The sequence below is a fragment of the Sparus aurata genome, chromosome 1 (assembly GCF_900880675.1).
Source record: "Sparus aurata chromosome 1, fSpaAur1.1, whole genome shotgun sequence".
Lineage (NCBI taxonomy): Eukaryota > Metazoa > Chordata > Actinopteri > Spariformes > Sparidae > Sparus > Sparus aurata.
In genome coordinates, this window is record NC_044187.1 from 15,011,036 (window position 1) to 15,034,950 (window position 23,915).

The 23,915-nt window shown below is 39.7% G+C and overlaps 2 protein-coding genes across 10 annotated transcripts; one reads left to right on the top strand and one right to left on the bottom strand.

Moving 5' to 3' along the window:
- Nucleotides 1–307: 307 nt before the first annotated feature.
- LOC115579653 (uncharacterized) lies at nt 308–3,659 on the bottom strand. The gene is made up of 4 exons (XM_030413268.1): nt 3,617–3,659; nt 1,915–2,013; nt 1,243–1,308; nt 308–1,144 (listed from the first exon to the last, which is right to left on the bottom strand). Exons 2-4 carry the CDS (start codon nt 1,973–1,975, stop codon nt 618–620), a joined length of 654 nt encoding a protein of 217 aa, XP_030269128.1. The 5' UTR covers nt 1,976–2,013; nt 3,617–3,659; the 3' UTR covers nt 308–617.
- Nucleotides 3,127–22,020, top strand: uso1 (USO1 vesicle transport factor). 9 transcript variants are annotated; one of them, XM_030412776.1, is made up of 27 exons: nt 3,127–3,390; nt 4,762–4,848; nt 5,671–5,735; nt 6,369–6,445; nt 6,675–6,686; nt 6,995–7,048; nt 8,373–8,473; nt 8,563–8,665; nt 8,859–8,914; nt 9,385–9,505; nt 9,642–9,820; nt 9,908–10,048; nt 10,144–10,232; nt 10,321–10,475; nt 11,312–11,517; nt 11,683–11,703; nt 14,819–14,929; nt 15,080–15,198; nt 15,814–15,995; nt 16,093–16,214; nt 16,337–16,475; nt 17,838–17,992; nt 18,994–19,059; nt 19,707–19,805; nt 19,892–19,996; nt 20,180–20,395; nt 21,045–21,432. In XM_030412776.1, exons 1-27 carry the CDS (start codon nt 3,325–3,327, stop codon nt 21,078–21,080), a joined length of 2,883 nt encoding a protein of 960 aa, XP_030268636.1. In that variant the 5' UTR covers nt 3,127–3,324; the 3' UTR covers nt 21,081–21,432. The 9 variants fall into 9 exon arrangements, with proteins under 9 accessions (XP_030268636.1, XP_030268861.1, XP_030268349.1 ...); XM_030412489.1 differs by having other exon boundaries at nt 3,128–3,390; nt 21,070–22,020; XM_030412567.1 differs by lacking the exon at nt 11,683–11,703 and adding an exon at nt 13,619–13,633 and having other exon boundaries at nt 3,128–3,390; nt 21,070–22,020.
- The last annotated feature ends 1,895 nt before the right edge of the window (nt 22,021–23,915 follow it).

A 23,915-nucleotide genomic window follows, 5' to 3' on the forward strand; every position in this document is an offset into this window, starting at 1 on the left:
AGCTTGCATACAATTTTGCAGCCACTGGAGTCGCCACCAGTTGGCAACTTGAAAAACTGTTTCATGAAAATAGGACCAGTAGTTTTTGTATCATCCGGGTGACAAACAAAATTGAAAACATGACCTCCTTCGTGGTAATCAGGCTACAAACCACAGGTGGGTTTTTAAAGGTTTTAGTAATAAATGAGATAATTTGCTTTTATTTTGAATATTTAACATTTGAAGGGAATGTTACAATTAAAGGAATACTTTAGATTTTATACATCAACACCTGTGGAATTTTAACTATTGTAAACGCCGTGGAGCGATGTGTTTATGTGGTACACGCTGCAATTTCCAGCCATTAGTTTCACATTATTCCACTAATCTACAGGTGATGCTAACACTTTAAGAAACACACTAATTAACTAAACCCACAGAAGCAATGAAGAAGAAAAGTAAATTAATATATATGGAAGAGAAAAATCAGCTCATCAAATGTTCTGTGAGGAAAGAAATACACTCAACATGTCTGTCTGACACAATGTGTCTTGGTAATAGTAAATGAAATAAAGAAAAACTCAAAAGGCTGCCTTTAAGACTGAAAGACAAGACGAGGATGGAACCAGTCTCATGAATCAGTCCCCGTCACTATCACTGTCCTCCTCAGAGGACATTTTACTCAATGTCGAATCAGGCCTTTCAGCTGAGAGGGAGCCTCTTTGATTTCCCGTTGGTTTGATGTTGCCTCGAGGAAATGTGCTTACAGGGAGGTGTTTTTTTCTCAGAAGATCCAAAAACCACTGAGGAGGTCGGACAGAGCCAGGCGTTCCAAAAGGTGATTGTGGAAAAAGTTGACCCCCTCCTTGTCCAAACCCATGAGACCCCCCGCTGGCTGGATTATGTGGGAGAATATAATAAGGACCAATAGGTTGGTAGAACACATTTGGTGGAAGAGGAGGGGGTTTCTGACGTGGATCCTGTCCTTGGTTATTGACAGTAGGTGCAGGAGGAGGAACAGTCTGATGATGTGGTTTATCGGTGCAGATCAGAGGTGGATTAGTGATCGTGACTCCCATCGAAGGATCATCCGTGACGGGAAAAATCTGACACGGAAGGTTTTCATTTCTTAGCTGAGCAGCAGCACCTTCGCTGACAAAGGACCCTACGAAATAATCAATACAAATATGATACTGCATTAAAGTTCAACCCCAAGAGAATCTCATGTAGTGCCAAGAAAAAATCATTTCTATCACACATTACCTCCTTTTTCATTTCCAAAAGCTTGATGCTGATAGTGGTTATGGTCATTCCTAACAGGCAGAGCTCCTTGAAGAAAAGACAAATAATTATGTTTTTTTTGGTTATTTCACATGTTTGTTAAATGCAACTCTGTTGCAATGATTTTTAGACATTTTGAGGTCATGAGTATGATTTACCCCATCCCTTAGAAAAAGTTGACCAGAAATAAAAAAGTGAAGTCATCATCATCTATTTTCAATGAATTTTCTTCTTTTGTTTCTACAATTAAAACAAATATTTTGAAGTTTTCACCATTTTTCCACATTTTGTTTATTCAGTTAACTGTTCCTTAAACAAAACAAATTGATATAAGAGGATCATAAAGCACATTTAGTAAACCAAAAGGACATTATATTAACACACAATTACATTCCTATACATCCTATATCCAATATTATTATCATGAAATAATGAAATACAATAGCACAGCTAAATGCATACAGAAAATTGCATTAATGAATTTGAACTCAAATATGTGAAGATATATTTCACATATATTAAATTGAGTTAAAAGCCCTGAAATATTTTAACTATGATGCTGTATTAAAGCTGCAAGCAATACAATTCTATTATATAAATAACTCTTTTCTTAAAAGTGAGCATTAAATCATTTCTTTAAGAATGAAAGCTTACCTGTGTTTTGTATCGATAAACACAGAAGAAACATCAGAGCTGCTGTCGTTGTTGGTTCCATCGCTGACAGAAAATGTCTCCTGAGGACCCTCCGTGACACTTAAAACAAGGAGATCTTTTTAATACCTCATTTGTTTGTGTTATTATGACTCAGGTGTTTGTATCATACCTTGACTTAAATTGTATTCATAATAGTATTGCTTCACTCCCAACATCACTTTATCAACAGAATTACTATAATTACTGAGCCAACGTGATTCAGCTTGTTTTATTTTTCTTAAGGTGTGGAGATACATGGCTCGGTGCTTTGTATGAGTCACAAAAATAAGAGATACACACGTCATGCTTATAGTAAAGTGTGTAACTATGGTGAACCCAAACATTGAAAACATCAAAAGGCAGATGGGGTTTGGAGGCCTGAGGTTGTGCCCTCTATAAGTAAGTTATATGAATAACACGGAAAACACTTTGCTCCCACTCTGATCGACCAATGCTGAGTAACAAAATAATTCTAAATACTCAAATAATTCCCTTTCTTGTTCTGCAAGTTGTTTTTGTTGTGTTTTGACTTGTGTACAGTTTGGAGGTACTTGTACTCGATATCAGTGGACATACTACTTTGGTAAAAGTGAAAGATGTCCCATATGAATAGTATTTGAAGAAAGTTTGAAATATCTGATATCAAATGTACTGATGTACCGCATCAAAATAACAAGTAAAAGTCATCATACATATATTTACTTTACTGTATATAATGTATATATGGGCATCAAAACGGATACTGAGCTGATTGCTGTAAAAGTACATTAATTAAAGCATTTCTATTTGGTTACTTCAGTGAAGGTGTAGGACCACAGCTTCACATACATAACTGATGAAAATATATTATGATATATAGTCCCATGGTGAATTATAACTATGAGATAAAAAACAAAAATTATGAGATGAAAAGTGAAAACGACATTTTGTCCCTTAAATAAAAATAAAATAGTAAAATGTTTTCCACCAAAATGTTTACATATTGCACCTTTAAGTACGATACTTGAGTAAATGTACTGTTATGTAGTTAGATTGCATCACCATTATAACACAGTGGTGACTGAGTGTTTGTGTTTGTGTCAGTGATTTCTCACACAGACTAATAAATGAGGTCTTCTGGCCCTTTAAATAACCTAATGACGTGTCTGCTGATCAGCCACGTATCGCCACGTCTGCGCGCATGCGCGGTGTTACCACATTTGTGTTCCGGGGTCGGTCAGTGTTAACAGTGTAAAAAAAAAATCACCATTGTGTATCCTTTTCCTTTTCCTACTCACATAGTTATTGCGCGGACCACTAAGAGGGGAGTTTGAGGGTTTTTTCCAGAGGGAGAGACGCTTTGAATACGGCACCGAGAGGACGTCTATAAAGATGAACTTCTTCAGAGGAGTGATGGGTGGGCAGGCAGCCGGGCCGCAGCCGTCCGGAGCGGAGACGGTAGGAAACCAGCCCCGGCTAGCTGCGGCTAGCTTACATTTCCTCCACGGTGTGCCCGACAACCTGAGACCACACAGTCGTCACCAATAAAACGTGTCTTTTTTTTCTACACTCAGGGTTATAATTGTCTCTGAAAACACACACAGAGGGACACACTAAGACACTGGGGCCTCCTTAAATTAGATCAACGAGCTAGTCGAGAGGCTAATTAGCTAACGTAGCATACCTGTCAGTCAGCAGCAGGGCTGTTGTGACACATCTCCTGCACCTGTACGTGTAGCTAGACGGAATTATGAATGAATCAAAGAAAACAGCTAGTATCAAATTTTAGGAATATCAGCCGTCAGTCTCTCAAACACCATCTTCCTACAATATCTGTATTAAAATAACCTCCAACAATACAGAATGCTGAAATAGATAGAGATATTGAAACCTAGAAACGTATAAAGATTAGTCAAAGCTATAGCACATAATAAAAATAGACCCTCTTGTTGCTAGGTCTGCAACTGAGTATTACTTTCATTATCAACTAACATGCTGTTTCATTATCGATTAACCTGATGTTTAATTTTCAATGACTGATTAGGTCTACTAAATGTCAAAAATCACCATTTCCCAGACTACAAGGTGACAAGTTGTTTATGTTGCCCAACACCCAAAGTTATGTCATTTCCAGTGACAAAAAAATATTTAAAAAGCAGTAAATCCTCACAGGTAAAATCCTAGTGCGAAACAAGCATTATCTCCAATTAAAACAAGATATGAGATACATGTATTTTTATGCAAAGCGTATGTATTGTTTGCAGAGTTCTAAGTGGAATTTGGTCCTGCTGTTTTCGCAGGAGCGTGATAGCCACATAATCAGATCTTTGTCTCTAGGCATTCCTGTTTTGGCTGTTCAGAGAGTCAGCTTGTCATTCCTGCAGGAAGCGTAATAGCCTGTTTTAAAGTCCTTTCGGATCACTGGTATTTAAACATGTAACCAACCATCTATCCAGTTTTTTGAGTGGGTAAATTATATGTATTTGCTATATAAACAATTGATTTGAGTCTTATTCAGTTTAATGTTGATTGCTACAGCACTAGTTTCTTGACTTTTTCCTGAAATTTAGGCCTGTGATTCTGTCCTGTATATCAGTGTGTCACAGTGTTTTTGGTACCTCAAATCCAAACAATTTCACATGTTACCAGTTGTGACTATGTAACCAAATGAACCAAAGAATGTATGATTGTTTCTTTATTTTCTTTGAATAATTTTGAGAATCCTAATAAGTTAAACTCTCAGAAAACTCTTAGAAATCTATCTGATGACTACTCAGACCAAGAATTGAAAGATTTGCAATTAGACATCTTGTCTTCCTCTGTTAACAGATCCAGAAGTTGTGTGACCGTGTTGCCTCATCGACGCTCCTAGAAGACCGCAGAGATGCTGTCCGCGCTCTGAAGTCGCTCTCTAAGGTAAAGTATAACGACAAATCTATTGGGAACAGGTGCAGTAAAAAATGCAAACAGCTGCTCGTTTACTTGGTAAATCTAGCCATCACTTATGCAGTATAATACAACAGCCCTGCAGTAAATCCTTCCTTCTTGAAGTCTGTTATGTGTACAACCTTTTTTAATTTACTGCTGTAGCTGTCAGCAAAAGAGAAAATAGCAGTGGAATTAAATCCCTCCTCTCCTACGTGAATCTTTTCTCCTCTGCCACACTGTCATGGACAAAGCACTCATTTGTCAAACTCTGCTATTTAAAATGAACTAATCATTGACATTGACTTCGTCAAAGCCAGTTGTTCTGTTCATGGACAGTTGTAGGTGGTTGCCCCATCAACCATGAGTAATGAGTTGATCAGGCATGAATAAAGGGTTTAGGAGGCACAGAGTTGCACGTTAACACAGTGGTGTCCGCGTCGGGCAGAAACTCTGACATGGATGTGCAGACTTCCTGTATTTTGTAAATAGATAAAACAAAGATGTCTTGTTGTCGTCTACATTGATTGAAATTCCTTTATTTTTAAGATAAAGGAATTGGAATTTGATGATCATTGAGCAGCACATCGACAGCATGTTGTTACCGTTATGTTCCTGTTTTCTTGATATAGCTTGTATTTGTTAGTTCTTTTACTCTTTCAAAATCCTGTTGTTTCAAATCCTTAGTGTTGTTTCAAATTGCCTTGCGTTTATTTGATATGTAATGGCTTTTTATGTCTCATGTGCAACACTTGAATTGCTTTGTTGTTGATCGCTGATATACAAATAAACATGCTTTATTATCTTTTTTAGAAATATCGCATGGAAGTTGGCACACAGGCGATGGATCACTTGATTAACATACTGCAAACTGACAGGTGTGTTGATGTAGTGTCTGTGTTTTTGTTTGGTGTCTGCGATGGCTGGAAACGCAAAATCCAAAACAACGGAAGTTCTCCAGGCCTTGTCCCCTTAGGTGGCACTGAGGGAAACAACTTGACTTTATACTCAAGAGAGAAATAACAGATATTTTGTCCTTTTATGATATCGTTGAAGACCAAGGCCAATTGTAAAAAAAAAATACAAACCTTTTTGTGTTGCCTTTTTATCTTATTTTTCTTCCTGCTTCAAAAAGAAACACATTCTCCTCTGCTCTCTCTCTCATGGCTCTGAAATCAAGCTGTTTCCACTTTTCTGTATTTGCAGCGTGTTTGCTGTTCTAATGTTTGCGGTGGCTTTCTGCAGCTCGTTTATTAATTGACAGCACATTTCCTTTGCTGTATTTTGTTTTGTATTTTCATATACTTTAATGAATTGGAATCATTTCTGAAGCTGCAGCATGTTTCTCCTAATGTCAATGTTTTGTTTACCATAGGTGTCTGTCATGTAGGCCCAAAATAGCTTTGTACCTGTTGCTACCTACTGCATAATGTGTTATGTGTTAGATGTTGGTTTGTGACTCAAGTTACCGTGGTTTGTTAACACTCTGCTTCTTCCTGGCAATTGAACAGGTCTGACTCGGAAATCCTCGGCTATGCTTTGGACACACTGTACAACATCATCTGTAATGATGAGGAGGAAGAGCAAGGTATTATACCTTCACATAATTATGAGAAATAATGAAATTCACTTGAAATCAGTTGTCCTGTAAAGATAATTCTTCTTAATTATGTGTTGACCGTGGTTTGTTTGCATGTGTAATTGAGATCAATTGATGTCAACTGGACATCAGTCAATTTGCATTCCCCTCCTTCTGATAAAGACTGCTGTGTATAAAGATTCTCGTCTCTCTTCTCTTCCATGTTTTAACCCTACAGATGAATCAGAAGGTAAAACTCTCTGACTGCATGTTACCACCCCCCTCTAACCTCCTGCAGCACTTACAAATCAAAGGTTCCTCTTTGTTGGATTGTGGAAAAAAAGGGCACATTGATATTCTTGTTTACACCTCCTGCTGCGGTGCACAGATTGTTAACAGCTGATGGAAACTAAGGCTGTGTTTTGGTTGTTGTTGTTGTGGCATGTCTTCACAAGAATCACTCAGCTGGTTCTACTCTTCTTCAGAGTGGATGAAAATGAATGCTAGCTTCATTTGGGCGAGGCTGGTAACTTACTCTCCCTCCTCCTGCTCTCGCAGACGCAGTAACCCCTATCTCTGTCTCAGGGAAGCATAAGAATGTTTCCATGCCTGGTCAGTACTGAAACAAAGCTATCCACACAGTAGTAATAGAACTGCTAGATAACTAACTTCACTAAGATCAGCTGACACTGGAGAAGTTACTAGAAGGTGTTTGGGTGGTAACAAGAATGCTTCGCTAATAACATCACATGCCCGAACCTCTGTCTTCTAGTATGTTATGTCCCAATGCTCCTTTTGTTTCCTTCACATTTTAGTAGCTGCTTGTTTTGCACTGTTGTGGTGAAATTAGGCTGTTTGGTTTTGATTTCCCTTTTGGGTGTTTTGTCATTATCAGTGTACCCCAAAAAATACAATCGAATCTAGTGTTTTGTTTTGAGAAATGAGAATCGTTAGTAACAAAGACTAAAAGGACATATTGCCTTGTTCAACCTACTTTAACTTACTGTGTTTCAGTCCCCTGATAAAGTCGTCGACCAAAATATAGTTACATACTTAGTCACCAAACGCACTCAGACGTAAGATGAAAGTCCAATATTCATGCCACTTATTTGATAAAGCAATGCACTTTATATTCTTAATATTTAGACATTGAAAAGTGAATGTGAATTATTTTTTTTAATATTCCAAAGCAGGTTGCAGGTTGGAAAACCAAAATATTCAACTAAAATCAGCTAAAATGATTAGTATAACTGAGGGAAACTGTAGAGTTGGTTGATATTTATATGTGGGCTTGTCACTACAAATGCCAGCTGTTCAAATTTCACATAGTCATTTGATCCGTAATGATTATTGCAGGTTTTAATGACATTTTCCGATGCCATGACCGGAATTCCATTATTTTGTATTGTTTTGGGGAGGAAGCAGGAATCTTAGAGATGAATAAATCAAAACATGGATAAAAAATGTTGTAGTACCATTTAAGCTATGACCACATAAGTAGGTTGAATACGTACATATTATCAATGCAGCGGTTTTGCTCACTATCCTGTCAAACTAAATCTCTCAGATAACCCCATATTTAATGTTTATTCGTTTGTATACACAGTAGAACCCCTTCTATAGTAACCCCTCTAATCTCACCCTGTTCACACTCCCCCCACCTGTGTGTCACCCTTAATTATCAAGTAGGCCTGTTCAATAGTGTCAACCTGAGTATGCACACATTTTTTATGTAAATGTACATCATTTTTGTAAAGTCAAAATACAGTAGTGGAAAACCACCAGTGACAAACACTTTCCAATAATTATGGCTTTCTAACTCGGGCTGATGGCTGTGAACAAACCAACTGGTTCCCTCCCTTGACTGATGACTCCTGCGGTAGAGTTGTATTCATCAGAGACATTTACTAATTTCAGTTTTTAATCTCCTTCACAGATGAGAACGCCCAGAAGCAGGCAGATGACCTGGGAGTCCAGTTCACAGACACGTTCATTCAGGACCCGGAACATGTGACTCTGCTGCTCACTCTGTTGGAGGTACTGAGCTGTTTCTGCTCCTGTGGCAGGACCTCTGTTTTTTTATTATATTACTGCCTGATGACTTCATGCATTGATGTGGATTTCAGGAGTTTGACTTCCATGTACGTTGGCCTGGAGTGAAGCTGTTGACTGCACTCCTGAAGAACCAGGGTGTCCAAGTCCAGGGGATCATTCTGGTCAGCCCCATGGGTGAGTTTCTCCTCTCCAGATCAATCAAACTTGTTTTGTAATGTCAGGATTTTACTCAGGACCTGCACCCCCGTTGTTATATCAACATCACTCTGTAAGTTTTTAAGAGAATATGTTAACTCTTAAAAACTTGGATTTTTTTAAAAGGTTCAACCAGTATTTAGTTCTCCTTTTTCTTTGTGCCTATTCTCAGGTGTTTCCAGATTAATGGACTTATTGGCAGACTCTAGAGAAGTCATTCGCAATGATGTAAGTACTTGTCCCTGCTGTTTAAGCTGCCATTTTATAATAAGCTTTGCATGAAAGCTTCTGAAATTAAGGTCACGTTCAGACCGACTCTAGTTCTGTGTGAAAAACACAACCCTGCCAACACAGATGGTGCCAGCAAAAGCATTCAGTGTTGTATCTTATTCGTTTTTTGCTACATAATGTCAACCTGCACAGCGCAGTGTTGGCCAATCAGATTCATGTATGTGACATTCCTAATTCCAGTCCGTGTAGGCTGGCGTTTGAGAAGCCTTTAAAATCACAGGTCCGTTATCAGAAGTGGACTTCCTGGATTGTATTTCCTGTCTCAGCGGTACCTTAAACAAAACACCCCCACAACAACAGGCTTTTAATGCAGGGACGTTTTGGGTCTGAACTCCTGTTGTGTATTTAATGCAGGCCTTTTTACAATGAAGAGATGTATGACGATCTGTTTTTTTCTTTTCCAACAGGGCTTACTGTTGCTCCAGCAGCTGACCAAAAGCAATGCTGCCATTCAGAAAATTGTGGCATTTGAAAATGCATTTGAGCGCCTCCTTGATATCATCACAGAAGAGGGCAGCAGTGATGGAGGTACATTTTTCACTTCATTGTCTCTAGACTTTTTAATGAAATCACACCTTTTGTATTTTCTGTTGTTAAAACAGTAAGATTATTTCTCCTTCTTGTGATATAATGTCCTGACGTGCATCCCTTTGCCATGGTGCAGGTATTGTGGTGGAGGACTGTTTGCTGCTGCTGCTTAACCTGCTGAAGAACAACAGCTCCAATCAGAACTTCTTCAAGGAGGGCTCCTACATCCAGAGAATGAAGCCCTGGTTTGAGGTCGGGGATGATAACTCTGGCTGGTCTGCACAGAAGGTCACCAACCTCCACCTCATGCTGCAGGTAACACGGAGCAGTCCCGTTGAACTTTAACCTAACAAGCAGAACAATGGGATGTTGAGTTGTTGAAATCTTGCGCTCTGCTCCCAGTTGGTCCGAGTCATGGTGTCTCCAGTGAACTCACCTGGAGCCACAGCCAGCTGCCAGAAGTCCATGTACCAGTGTGGTCTGCTGCAGCAGCTGTGTACCATCCTCATGGCCACTGGTGTGCCTGCTGACATCCTCACTGAGGTAAAGACTGGAGCACTAACCAGTACAAAGAAGAATTGTTACTGACTCGGAAGGCTCAGTAAATTCAAGCTTGTTATCTGGTTTCTATCTTTCAGACCATCAACACTGTATCAGAGGTCATCAGAGGCTCACAGGTCAACCAGGACTACTTTGCTTCTGTCAACGCTCCTTCAAACCCACCAAGGTGAGAGAATCAAGATGTTAAATCTCCCTTAACGACTTGAAATTCTGTACTTATACTAACTTTTTCTTTCTTCTTCATGTGTTCACAGACCAGCCATCGTGGTTCTGCTCATGTCCATGGTGAATGAGAGACAACCGTTTGTGCTCCGCTGTGCAGTCCTCTACTGTTTCCAGTGTTTCCTCTACAAAAACCAGAAAGGCCAGGGAGAGATTGTCGCTACGCTGCTGCCCTCCACCATCGATGGTCAGTTACACCAGGATGAGAATTTAGAATGTTGAGTTTGTAGACAAACTGACCTGAGAAAACATTATATACCTCTACTGGATATGGTAAAAAATAAAAATTGAGATTGTTTTTACAGTTATTATGATATGACTCGCTATTAGTGGGAACACACATTGTTGCATCACAGTTTTCATTTTCAGTTGAACAATCTATTCAAATCTTGATGATGTGACATTTTTGGGCTCTCAACCAATCAAAACAAATGTTCTTACATCTGTCCACCAGGACATCTCTGCAACACTGCAGTACTCTATGATAATGGTGTTATGTCGCATTTCAGCTCTACCAGAAAATTGCAGCTTGGATATAGAACTTGGCTATTTTTCAGGTTCAATAACATTTTGATTAATTGTTATTGAATTGACAGTAATCTGTAGCCGTATAATTAGCAGAAGAGCTCACAAACATGACATGGAGGTTATAAATGTCCATGGCAGCCTTATCTAGTGTGCCCACTCTATTTTCCCGTTTTACAATTGTCTTTCTGTCCAGCAGCTAGTGTTCACCTTGTTTGGAGTTTGAGTTATTTTTGAAGCCTCCTACTCTACTTTCAACAAGGAGTGGGAGTTCCACTTTCACCATAGTGGCATCTGCGCTTCACAACAGTTAAAACTGTAAAATACATTTTTAGTAGTCATGTTTCGGAAGCAAAACGTTGTCTGGCTGGTATATGGCTGATATATAATGTGATGCAGGAAAAACAATTAATCAATTATTTTAAAGCACAAATCATATATATAATGATCATTTTAATCACTTACTGTCTTACTGACTTTATCATTTTCTCCGCCCAGCAAATTCCATTTCAGCGGGCCAGCTGCTGTGTGGAGGCCTCTTCTCAGCAGACTCTCTGTCCAACTGGTGTGCCGCTGTGGCCCTGGCTCACGCCTTGCAGGACAACCTCACCCAGAAGGAGCAGCTGCTGAGGGTTCAGCTGGCCACCAGCCTGGGGAAGCCCCCGGTGTCCCTGCTGCAGCAGTGCACCAACATCCTCTCCCAGGTATGACCCTGACAATGAGCTGCTGGAATGACAGAGATGCTGACTGGTTACGTGTGTAAGGGTAGAAGGACATTATAAGAAAAGAGGCATATTCTTGGCACACAGAGGTTAATAAAGTGTAAACAACAGTGAATAGAACAATGTGACATTATTGTAATTTTGCAGGGAGATAAGATCGTCCGGCGGGTGAGTAACGTGTGTGTGCACTGTGTCTGTGTTTGTGTTTTTTGAGTGTTTGGGCGGCGCCTGTACTGGTTGTTTTTGGCTTGGCATCTGTAGTAGGGGTCTCACTGACCCACGTGTTAGGGGGGTCTTGCTTCCCTTTAACTCTTCACTACCACTTCTTCGTCCCTAACGTATGGCTATGACCCAGTTCCTCCTCTTTCAGGTGGCACCTGGGTGCACTCCTCACCGTGTATTTGGAAGCTCTAGTAGCTCACTCATGTGAGTGTGGGCATGTACACAAGTGTACATCTGACAGAGGTTCAGAGAAGAGGGACATAGCAGCTGTTTTTAGTGGTTTGAGCGCAGAGATGTCATCCTAACACCTAATTTGAGCTGTGAATTGACCGTTATTTGACTGCAGGCCCTTATATGTGTGCACAGGAAGTGTGCACTGCAGACGCTTTTGGGCCTTTTACTGTTGAACTGAGAGATCTCTGCTCTTGTTTGTCTGGTCCTTTCATTTATATCTACCTACTTAGATACAACTCAAATACACAGAGCAGGACCCAGATGGTTTTATAATGTATACTTTACTTATGAATATTACCCAGTTGTCTGTTTAGGTGTTGAGATGAAGGTTTAGATTATTCAGCCATTCCTAATCAACCATCCTGGAGCTGCAAATTCTCTGACTTTTCTCCCACTGTCGATTCTGAGATGGCAGTCTGCTAAAATGCATGAACTTCTGTGCGCTTTCCTGGTGAAATTTTTGTTGTTGCTTGGCAAACTCTTTGCTTTCAGCTGGGTTGGTCTCAAGTGAGGTGACCAAGTTTGGGTCAAGGAAAATTGGCCCCTGTCCTGGGCACCAATGTTACTTCGTTAAGTTCCCAACAGTGTCCAAACTTGACGGTGTGGGTGAGATCTCTGGGTGAGCTTAAGAGGTACCAGAGTACCAACTAGATGGAGTCAAGATTAGCTCTACGCAAAGCAACATCTTCCGGATTTCGATTTTGTAATTTTTTGATCAAATCTGCGTCTAAATGTTTGGACACTCAGATGCAGAAAAGAACATGGCTGTCCACTGATGAATACATCATGGAGAGTAGTTTAGGTGGTGGAGGAAGCAGCTGGACACGCATCTGAAGACAGGACATGAAGTCTCAGTGCGTATCTCAGTTGTAGCATGTCAGCAAATGTTGAAGATGGACATCTCTCTTACTTGGTTAGCCCAAGAGACACTTGATTCAGCCATTAGTACTGGTAGGGCTGAAAGAAAGCAGCTCCTGTGGTCATGTAAACAGAAAACGTCTGTGTCAGAGGTTTACTGAGAAGCAATGGGGACCCAAGGCCATGGCACTCTTCATGTTTTGGGGGTTCGGAGCAATTTGCTGCTCCAAGTGAGGGAATTTGGAGCGTATCAGGGTTTAATAGTGACAAGATGGAGTGAGACATTGACAGGTCACTTGGTGTGGCACCAAGAGAAGTCCTGGTTTTTACTGGACTGTTGTAGTAAAGAAGGAGCTGACCCCGAAGGACACTCGTGATTCGATAGTAAATCTTGTCCTTATCAAACTACAGGTAATGACTGTGAAGAATGAGATTGTAGATTAAAGCAACAGAATTTTTTTCACACACACTGAGTGTTACCTGAGGAGCTCAGACAGCTAGAAGTAGTCTGGAATGTAAGTCCTGCACCAGACACATCCAGCCTCAGCCTCATTGTACTGATGTTTGACTTCGATGGTTTTAATGACAAGATGGAGTCTTCAGTTTTAACTTTTCAGCTGTAGTTTAAACCACAATCACCCGCACAAGTACATTGTACGATTCTTTTCTTTTTTTTTTTGCTGAGGCCACTGTGTGTTCAATTAATACTTGTGGTCATTTCCTGTCTTTTGTTTTCCTCTTCATTTTTCGCATTACGTCACATTTGGAGACTAAATCTGAAAAGGTGAATCGTAAGTTTCTGTAGTCTGGAATGCTGATAAGTTTTTATCCACACCTTCATTGCTCAGATCTCCGTATTTCCTCAGTTCTGACATTTCTTTATGTCACCAGAGTAAAGAAGTCTGCTCTTCTTAAAGCATGATGTGCATTTAGTTTTAATGCACCAGCTTGTCAGCAGCTTTAAGCTACGGTGTAGAGTTTGCAGTTTCTGTTTGCCACTGCACTTTGATTTAATCTGTTTTTCTACATCTTACATTTCAGCTCCATGAAAATCACCCTTTTTCTGCAGCTGATTTAAATAAATTGTTTGACACTGCATAATTACTTAAGACTTTTGTGAAGATGAAAGAAAATCCAGCTTGAGCCACTTTTTTGTTGTTGATCTTAAACCTCCAAGCTGCTTCTCAAAGCTGTTGTCATGGAAATGCACGATCAATTTTTACATCATCTTTTTATTATCACAGTTCATTTAGTTTTTTTTATTGAAAAGCACATTTAGCAGGTTTTGCTTTGCATGTGCTGATATCTGGAAATGCAGTAAGATAAAACATTCTTTGATAATTGGATTGTAAGTCATCAATCACTAGTAGAATGAAAATTACCAACTTTAATGGAAATCATCAATTTAGGCTTTAAGTCCATTGATGTATTCAGTGAGCTAAATACAGCTTCTTCTTGTCAACATAACCTTGTTATAATGCACTGATTGTATTAATTTGGACTGTTTTTGTGTTTGTTATAACCTCATTAACTACTAATGGTTGATGTGATTGAAGTGCTCCCAATTAAACACTGATGGTTAACCTTTTTATACATCTTTGTTCTTGGAAAATCAAATACAGGATGGGGAAAAAAAAATCATGTGTCAACCAAATTAAAGATTTGAACACCAACTCCTAATCAAGCACTTTCGGTGCCCTTTTACAGCCCCCGTTTTACTTTCTTTTTGCATTAATTTTGTTGGATAACTTTAACATTGGTTGCCATGCTGATACTGTTTCACGATCACATGCCTTGATGTACATAATCTCCTGTATTTAAAATCTGGTTCTTCACTTTCTAAACTCAAAATGTTTAAATATGTGTAGAGGATTACATATCTGGTCTGCATTACGATCTTGTCAACCATTTCATAGTCATCTTGGAAGCCTGTGTTGACATTTCTTTTGCTTTCTGTTGTGCTCTGCAGGGCAGTAAAGTGCAGACCAGGGTGGGCCTCCTCATGCTGCTGTGCACGTGGATCAGCAACTGTCCAATAGCTGTCACACACTTTCTACATAATCAGGAAAATGTTCCTTTTGTATCCTTGAAGCGGCTTGCAACCAGACACAAGTTTCATTGCCTTTACTTTTTTTTTTTTGATCACTCCTTCCTTACTTACTTAAAAATGGGTGTGTTAGTGTGAAACAAGTGGTTGTTGAATTCCTCCTTGACTCGGTGACTCCTGCAGCTGACAGCTCAGATCTCAGAGAACTTGGGAGAGGATGAGCGGCTGGTGCAGGGCCTGTGTGCGCTGCTTCTCGGCATCTGCATCTATTACAACGACAACTCGCTGGAAAACTACACCAAGTAAGTGTCAACTCACGCACCTTAAAAATTACTCAGATATATGATGTCATGATAGACCACATTTTACATGAACTAAAGTCTGTGTTTCTACCGCAAACTTGAACTATTATTGGCTGTGTATGAATGTATTCATGTTATGTAATCAACTGTATGTTTGGTAAGCTGTCACTGCTGCCTGATTTTGTTATACAGATGTGAATCATACAAGTAGACTGCTGTTCTGCAAGGAAACTGACTTATTTTGATTACAGTTTTTTGGGTATGACAGACAGTTAAAAGCACAGATTTTTCGGTTCTTTCCTCTGCTTTGTTATCACAGTGATGCTTCCATGTTGTAGGTATGTGCCATGCAAATAATGTGCACATATTTTATACAGATCAGGACTGACGTGCAAAAATAATCATACTGGGATATGAGTCTCATTTTTTGGTCATTTTTTTTTTACATGTTTTTATCACAGGAAATAGATATAAAAATGATGATGTATATGAATCTCGAAAAACACCAGCCACATTTGCAGTTGAAAGATCAATGTTGATGTCGGACCGACAACTTGTGGCCTTGATCAGGGTCATCCCATTTAAAACCTGCCTTGTCATCTCTGTCTTCCTCAGAGAGAAGCTCAAGCAGCTCATCGAGAAGCGTATCGGAAAGGAGAACTTTGTAGAGAAACTGGGCTTCATCACTAAACATGAGCTGTACTCGAGGGCGGCTCAGAAGCCACAGCCTGTCTTCCCATCTCCAGAGCAGATGCTGTTCGACCACGAGTTCACCAAACTGGTCAAAGAACTGGAGGGTCAGTCAGAGACGGTTTTTATAATCCTGTGATTAATTATTAATTTATTATTAGCAGTCGGAGCAGTCACCATATTTTCAAAATGTTTTTATCACAGGTATGATCACCAAAGCAGTCCACAAATCCAGTGAGGAGGAGAAGAAGGAAGAGGAAGTGAAGAAGACTTTAGAGCAACATGACAACATTGTAACTCAGTATAAAGAGCTGATCAGAGAACAGGTAAACAGAGGATAAGTGGTACTGTCATTTTAAATTCTGCATGTGGTTTTGTTGCTTTGTCCATTTGATGTTATTTATATTCAATGTGTTCTCCTGTTGACTCTTTTTATTTTGATGCTCAGGATGCTCAGATCCAGGAGCTAAAAGAGCAGGTATCTTCCATGGCATCTCAGACCGAACAGATGCAGACTACGATCACTCAGCAGGTGTCCCAGATCCAGCAGCACAAAGATCAGTACAACATCCTCAAGCTAAAATTAGGTGGGTTCCCCTCAGTGGTTCACTGTCAACTGGTGTTTTATGTCCTCGCAAAAAAACAAACAGAAAAAAAATTGGAGGGGAAGTCGTTGGCCAAAGTGTGAAAATTCTGTGTTCTGGCTTTTCATACTACTTCATACCCAATGTGAAAATGTTCATTTGTGGTTTTTGGGGAGGTATTTGACAATTTCTTGAGAAAACAGCAGGAAGTTATAGTGATAAGAGTGCTCTCACCCTATCTGGCTATCCTTGCTAAGACTTCATAAACAACATAAATTTAAATTTAACGTTTATGTGCAGATTAAACAAACATGATACACCAGCTTTAGAGATGCTTGTAAGCAAATTCTTTAACCTTGACCTGAGCCATGCTAATTGCCTCCCGCTTCTTCCTGTCTTCATGTTAAGCTAATGTACTTAGAACTCTACCGGTACACTTAATAAGCAGACATGAGGATGGTGTTGGTCTTTTTATCTAACTCTCATCAAGAGAAAAAGCCACAGTTTCTGATATCACTTATTCAGAAGTGAAAATGAAAGTGAATGCACTAGAGTTGTCCATCAGACTGCAATAGATAGCTCAGGCTTGAACCAGAAAGGTAGTGATATGTTGAAAAGTCTCAATCTGCATGTCAAGTGAAAATAATGTGGTTAAACTGGACGTGTTTAAAACCTGTCTGATAGCTTGTGTGCTTCAGAGTCACTTCTTCAATACCTTATCTGAAGACTTTAGACAGTGACTAAAATTCTGTCACATCCACACTGTTATTCTTTCTGAGAGTCATCATTATTCTCAGACTAAACTCTTGCCTGAAAGGAATTATTTGGGTTAACAGCAGGGTTGTTTGAGGTTTCAGTCAGTTAGTCAGTGTATGACCTTGGGTAGATGGGGGTCAGCACGTCCTCAGTTTGGAGAAGCAGCAGGATTAGAGCGGTAGGACGCTAAACAATGAACTGTGTATTTTCAACACCTGTAAAAAGCCCAGCAAAAAAGTTAATCTGTATTTTTGATATTTTTCACCACTTTACCTCTCCATTAGACAGCTCTTTCTGATGGAAACTGAAGTAATTTTATCCATCCACGCTAACTTCATAGACACCAGACTCCTTTGGCAATAAAACGATCATTTTGCCTCGCAGCACACAGGAGTTGGTGGACTGCTGCTGCCTTTATCAACTAGTTTGTTTGTGTTATGTGTGACTTCTGTGTTTTAAAGGGTTAGGTCAGATTCACCAAAGTCACACTATATCACCAAAAAAACAGATTGAGGTTCCTGGTTGTGTATGTTGTCTAGAACATCAACATTCACTTCACACTTTCTGTTGAATCTGACATTTTAACAGAGTGTGTTTTCATAACTTCAGGTAAGGACAACCAGAGTCAGGGAGACGGCTCACAGATGAACGGTCTGCAGACGGAGGAGCTCACACAGCTCAGAGAGGAGATGGAGGAGCTCCGCAAGCAGCACACACTCCTTCAGTCACAACTTGGCGACAAAGACGCGCTCATCAACACACTGGTTAGTAGATGTTTGTGTACGGCATTGACACGTTTGTTCTTGTGTGTGCCGGGGCTGATTATGGTAAGAAAAATGTAACGCTTTTGTCAGTGCGCAGACTTTATCAAGACGTCTGTGTGTGTGTTTGTTTGTCTAAGCTTCAAACGAAGGCGGATGAGCCGTGCAGGCAAAACACACCCTCCTCCAGACGGCGCTCGGTGACACTCCGGGGAGCGTTTCCCCAAACAGCAACGGTGGTCACAGTTCGACCACCGGAACATGTCGTCACTGGAAACAGTTGACCTCATGGAACAAACTGTGTTTAGTTTTCTCTGGTCTGATTCACACATAACATATAACCCGCCTGGTAGAATATGAGTGATGAAACGAACCACACCTTCACAATTGTAGCCAATGTCTGGCAGCATTACAGTGCTGGTTGCCAACTACAGTGTTCAGGCAAACCAAAACTATTTAAAACAACAAGCAGACTCTTACAGCAGAAACACTTCCCTGGGGTGTCACATTTTATGTGTTTGTAAATCACAGAGAGGAAACTAATAGGCATCTATTCTTGATAATTGATTAATAATTAGTTGCTTTTTTAGCAAAAACTCCAGGTTTAGTAAAGATTTACTGCTTTTCTTTGTTTTTTATCATTGTAATTTGAATATATTATAGTTTTGTACTCTTGGTCAAACAAGACATTTGAAGACATCAATATTTAGAATATAATCAGCAAAACTGATCATTTAATTTAATCTTTATTTAATCTTTATTTGATGAACAATGCTCGTTGAGATTAAGGTGTTTTTTTCTTGACTGTTACGATGTCCGTTCAACTTTCTGAGTACGTGATGAGCACGATATGTGTCTGTTGCGGTAAAGTGTAATTCACTCTATTCTGAATTTAATCTTAGAGTAGAACAGTATGGAGAGTTTTACTTTTATCCTATGACAGTTATAATGACATCATAGAGTATTGATAACTTCCATTGTTTTGTTTTTTTTTGTGACCGCAGAGGTCGGAGATGTCACAGACGGCAGAAGGTTCAGCAGCAGGATCAGACAACACCGAACTGCTTAAGGTGTGATTTCATCACTGTAGACTGTCCCTTTACAAACAGGATACGGCTGGTGTTCTACATTTTTGTTGCATGAATGGATGACAACCAACAAAACTGGTTTGCCTCTAGATACTTCCCAACTTCCCGACCTTTAGCCCTGCAGCCATTTGTTCCTTTTGTAGATAGAAATGTTTAAAAAATACACAAATATCTTGTGAGTATTTACAGCAGCAGTACAGCTAATATGAGACTGACTCAAAATAAGCTGCCCTGCTTGTCTTCATGGTAATTAAGAAGCATTTTATGAAGAGTAAAAGTGTGGCTCATTTATTGTTTTTAATACATTTAGAGCAAGAATGGAGATCTGTGGCACAGAGGAATATTATTCAAGCAAACTCTATTGATTTTCCATTAAATCTACGATACATTTGACAGCAACTTGTGCTGGAGATTCAGCGCAGTAAGAATATTTCAGCCATTGACTACACAAGCAACTCATGATAGTAGAATCAAGTTTTAGACAAGACAAAATATAGCATTTCACCAGACTTGACCTTTAATGTCAATCTAAAGCATTTCTCATATTTTCAGATGATTTAGTTTATATATAGTTATACAGTTTATATATTGCATTTATTTACTGAGTGTTGGTTGACCGTTTGTTGCAGGAGCTGGAGGCTCTGAGGAGTCAGGTCCAGTCACAGTCTGCAGAAATCAACCAGATGAAGACAGAGAGACAAGAGCTGCTGAGAAGAGCTGAAGCCGGGGTGAAAATCATGCAAATAGGACATTTCATATCAAGTATATCACAACACATGCTAAATGAATTGACCTTCCACTGGTTTCTCTTCAGTCCTCGGATGCAGCTCCCAGTAGTGACGGCTCATTAGACGCTGCCAAGATGGCAGAACTAGAGAGCAGACTCGCAGCGCTGACGACTGACACAGAGAGACTCAAGGTTTGTAGAAGAACTTTTCAGAATGTGTGATTTACTTTCATTATCTGACATCTTTGAATCTATGTCCATCAGTTGTTAAGGATTTTTCCTGAGTTCCCATTATTTGTATTTATGGATCATCCTACTCAACATCTACATCCTCCTTTTCCCTCTCTGTCCTCTCCCTCTTTTTCGTTTGTGCAGGGCGAGGCAAAGAGCTCGTCAGAAAGCCGGGCGGAGCTGGAGCAGCAGCTGGCTTCAGTCAACAGCACGGTGGCCATCCTGCAGACCGAGAAGGCGAAGCTGCAAACGGAGGTGCAGGAGTCCAAGAAAGAGCAGGACGACCTGCTGATGCTGCTGGCAGACCAGGACCAGAAGATCCACAGCCTCAAACAGAAACTCAAAGAACTCGGAGAGACGGTAGAAAAGTCACTATTATATTCTTTTTCTGAAGTCAGTGGGAGTTTTAACTCTGGCCATCGTTTCAGAAAGGCTGAACGGCTTTACTGTTGTTAAACTACCATGCAGCCTTGATTGAGATAGAGTGTTTCCAGTCTTGGTGCTGATAATCAGAAAATAAGAAATTGGATTCATTGTTTAAAAGTCTGGAGTTTTTCCTGACTAAAAGTGGACTTAAAGGTATTAATCTAATGGCTAATATGTGCTAAGTAAATAATGTTGGTGCCTCGTCTAAAACTAAATCCAATTTTTCTAATGATTCTAGATTTTTAGATTTGTTAACCCTGAATCTCTACCACTGAATAAACTCTCTGGAAACGCTGAGTAATCTGGTACAATTAGCCATCAGAGAGATTTCATGTTTTATAATCAGTTTAATTTTGTGGCGGAGGTTTTGTCAGTCATAAATGAGCGAGGCCAGCAGGAACTTTAGTTTGCAGGATCCAGTTATCCAAGTATAAAGAGCTCAGTGTTTACCAGCTCCTGATGTCTGTGATCTTAGTTTATAGTAATAGATGTCGTGAGTATACATCTTGTGGTAGAGCAACAACTTTAAGGACATTGCTTTGTGTCCTGACCACTCAGCTGTGTGTTGTGTGTTTTGCTCTAGTTAGCCTGTGACACTTTCCCTGCAGGTGGACGATGAAGACGACCTCGACGCTAGGGACCAGACGGACGACGACGAGGAGGAGGAGGACGACGACGAGGACTAGAAGAAATAAAAACACTGAAAGGATAAAAAGAGAGGGGTGGGGAATTTACAAAAGAAAAGACTTTTCAGAAAAAACTCATGTGAGAAACTGAAGCATAGGACTAATATATTGATGCAGTTTCTCTCCAGCTGCCATGCTGTCTTCACTTTTCTTTACCCCCTCTGTCACATCACATGTTAGTTATATGGACATTTACGTGTTCAAGATGTGGTTCTTCGGTTTTCAGTGACAGCTACAAAGACGTCAGTGCGTTCATCTCCGCCGCGTTCACCATCAGTCTGTGATGATTTTTACCAGTCTTGTGTTTATTGTAATGTATTGTCACGTAGTGTTCATTTTGACACACAAGTCATCTGGGAAAAAACTTAGAGGGGAGGATTTGAAATGTAGCAAAAATGCGACTAAACAGATTTGATATTACTCTCATTTTTTATCATAGACATGCTGGTGAGCTCTTCAGGCTTTTCTCCCCTCCATCTTACTCCTGCTGCTCCCACCAGATGCACCCACAACATTAGCACCACCTGCCACATGTCACTGTGCCTGCATCCCGTCCCCCAGAGTTCACCTTCACACCCAGATCAGTTCAGTTCAGTGTGTATGTTCAGTATTCAAAACACTCAGAGTTGTTTCATTTCACATCGACAACTAACCGCTCTACAATATGCTGCAAAAACACTGACAGAAAAGATGTAAAGTCAAAAAAGATATTTTTGCAACTTTTTGTCCAGTTCTGGCATCAAGCTTCTGTATGATATTGTGTAACTTATCAATTTATGAGCCACATTGAAAATGAATAAAGAATCTATCAGTCTGTATGCCTGTATGGAGGGATAATTGTAGATAAATTAAATTTTACTAAATCCACGGTAAGACTTTTGTATTTGTCTTTTTCAGGATTGTTTATATCTAAATGTTAAGCTGGATAACTTCTTTTATGTAGACATCATAGCAATACAAATATGATTTAGTATCTTCTGGTGTTGTCAGGTACTCAGAGTTGACAATTTGAATTTATATTACAAAAATCAACTGTTCAACATGTTTATACTAACCGGTGTATCAAGCATTTTGGGCTTCAACTTCATGGATTTTGTATGGATTTTCATGCTTTTATTTTGTAGGGATACACAATACAAGACGAAAAACAAGGAAGATGGAGCTAAAATAATGGAGATTCAAACTGGGTTTGACAAGCTGTTGTGGTTCATGGTCACAATTGGGTCGGTTTTCAGAAAGTGGTGGTTTGAAAAACAGCCTTCTTGTGAATAAAGATGAAAGAATATCACACAGTTTGATTATAAGTTGACTAAAAGCAACATACAAACCAACGTTTACAACTTATCTGCTTTACAAGACACATTGCCCCTATACACATCAATATTTTAAATGGAAAGGTTCCAGAAAACTCACAACTTACCCTGTTTTTCTTTTCAACTCAAACACAAACAAAGACATGACGAGCATCAGCAAAGATACCAGGCTGCTTTTGTGGAGACGAAGAAAAACAGCGAGAGGAGAAAAAGAACAACTCCAGCTCATCCTTTTGCTCAAGGACTCACTCGAGGAAATGCTTCGCTTCACTTTTTATTATGAAGCCATTTTTCTCCTCTCTGTCACAAAAACCTGAAGAGGAGGCTCTCCAGGCCCTGAGAACATTTGTCACCGGTCCTTAATGAATAGCAGAGAAACGGATAATGAGTTACCATCTCCTGAAATATAAAGTCTGGGACAGAGTACGAATTAAAAGACTTGTGACATCCACAACACAACAGTGAGTCTTCAATCCAGAATCAGAGAGGGAGGCCAGTAGTGACAATTTAAAACATTGTATGAGCCGTACCCACACATTCATTGAAATTATCCTAGAGTTGCAGATGGCATCTCAGTCATGTTCATCAAATAAGGCACCAAAGTCTTGATTTCCGCTGAACTATTAAACAATATTTGATGTTACAGTTTGTCAAATGTCTCCAACAATTCAAGCTTCCGATAATGTTTCCACTGGTTCCTTTTATTTTCTTATTGCTTTTCTGACGGACACCAAGTTTCTTAGACCATTCCACATAAAAACTCCTCTAAAAGTAGAAGTACTGAGTCAGCTTCTTTACTCGAGTAAAAGTAAAAAATACAGGCTCTGGACAGTGTAAGAGTAATACGAGTCCCTCTGAGGGAAAATGCATCAGAGCTAAAGTAAGGAGCCTGCTTTGGAAATGTAAGGAGCAGAAAGTTCAGATATTTGTGTTAAAATGTAGGGACTCATGTAAAAAGCGCAGAGAGCTGTAACATCTACAGTACTTGAGTTCACTAACAGAAGTATTTGTACTCCTGCTTTCATCAATCCTCTTGTGATGGCTGCGTTTCAACACTAGAGGGCATCAAACACCTTCAAATACAGATGTACCAAACACCACTCAGAAAAGTGACATATTATACGGAATGCTCCTTAACATAACACGTGAGGGAAGCATGGAGGATTCCAACAAGGTTGGGTTACATTTAAAAAAGCAGAAAATACACCTAAAGACATATTTAATGCCACTTTAGATTTATGTTACTGTCAGAGCTCCATGAGTCTCCATTAAAGGACGAGACGCTGTGTTTATCATCCACTGAAGGTTATTATCTGTGTCTGAATGTTGTCAGTTAAGCATCTGTTCAGCTCTCTCTCTCTCACACACACACATGCACGGTCAACAACATATGGAATCTATGCAAAGTATGATGATAACGTATCGTACCGTGAGAGTCTGACAACACACACGCTG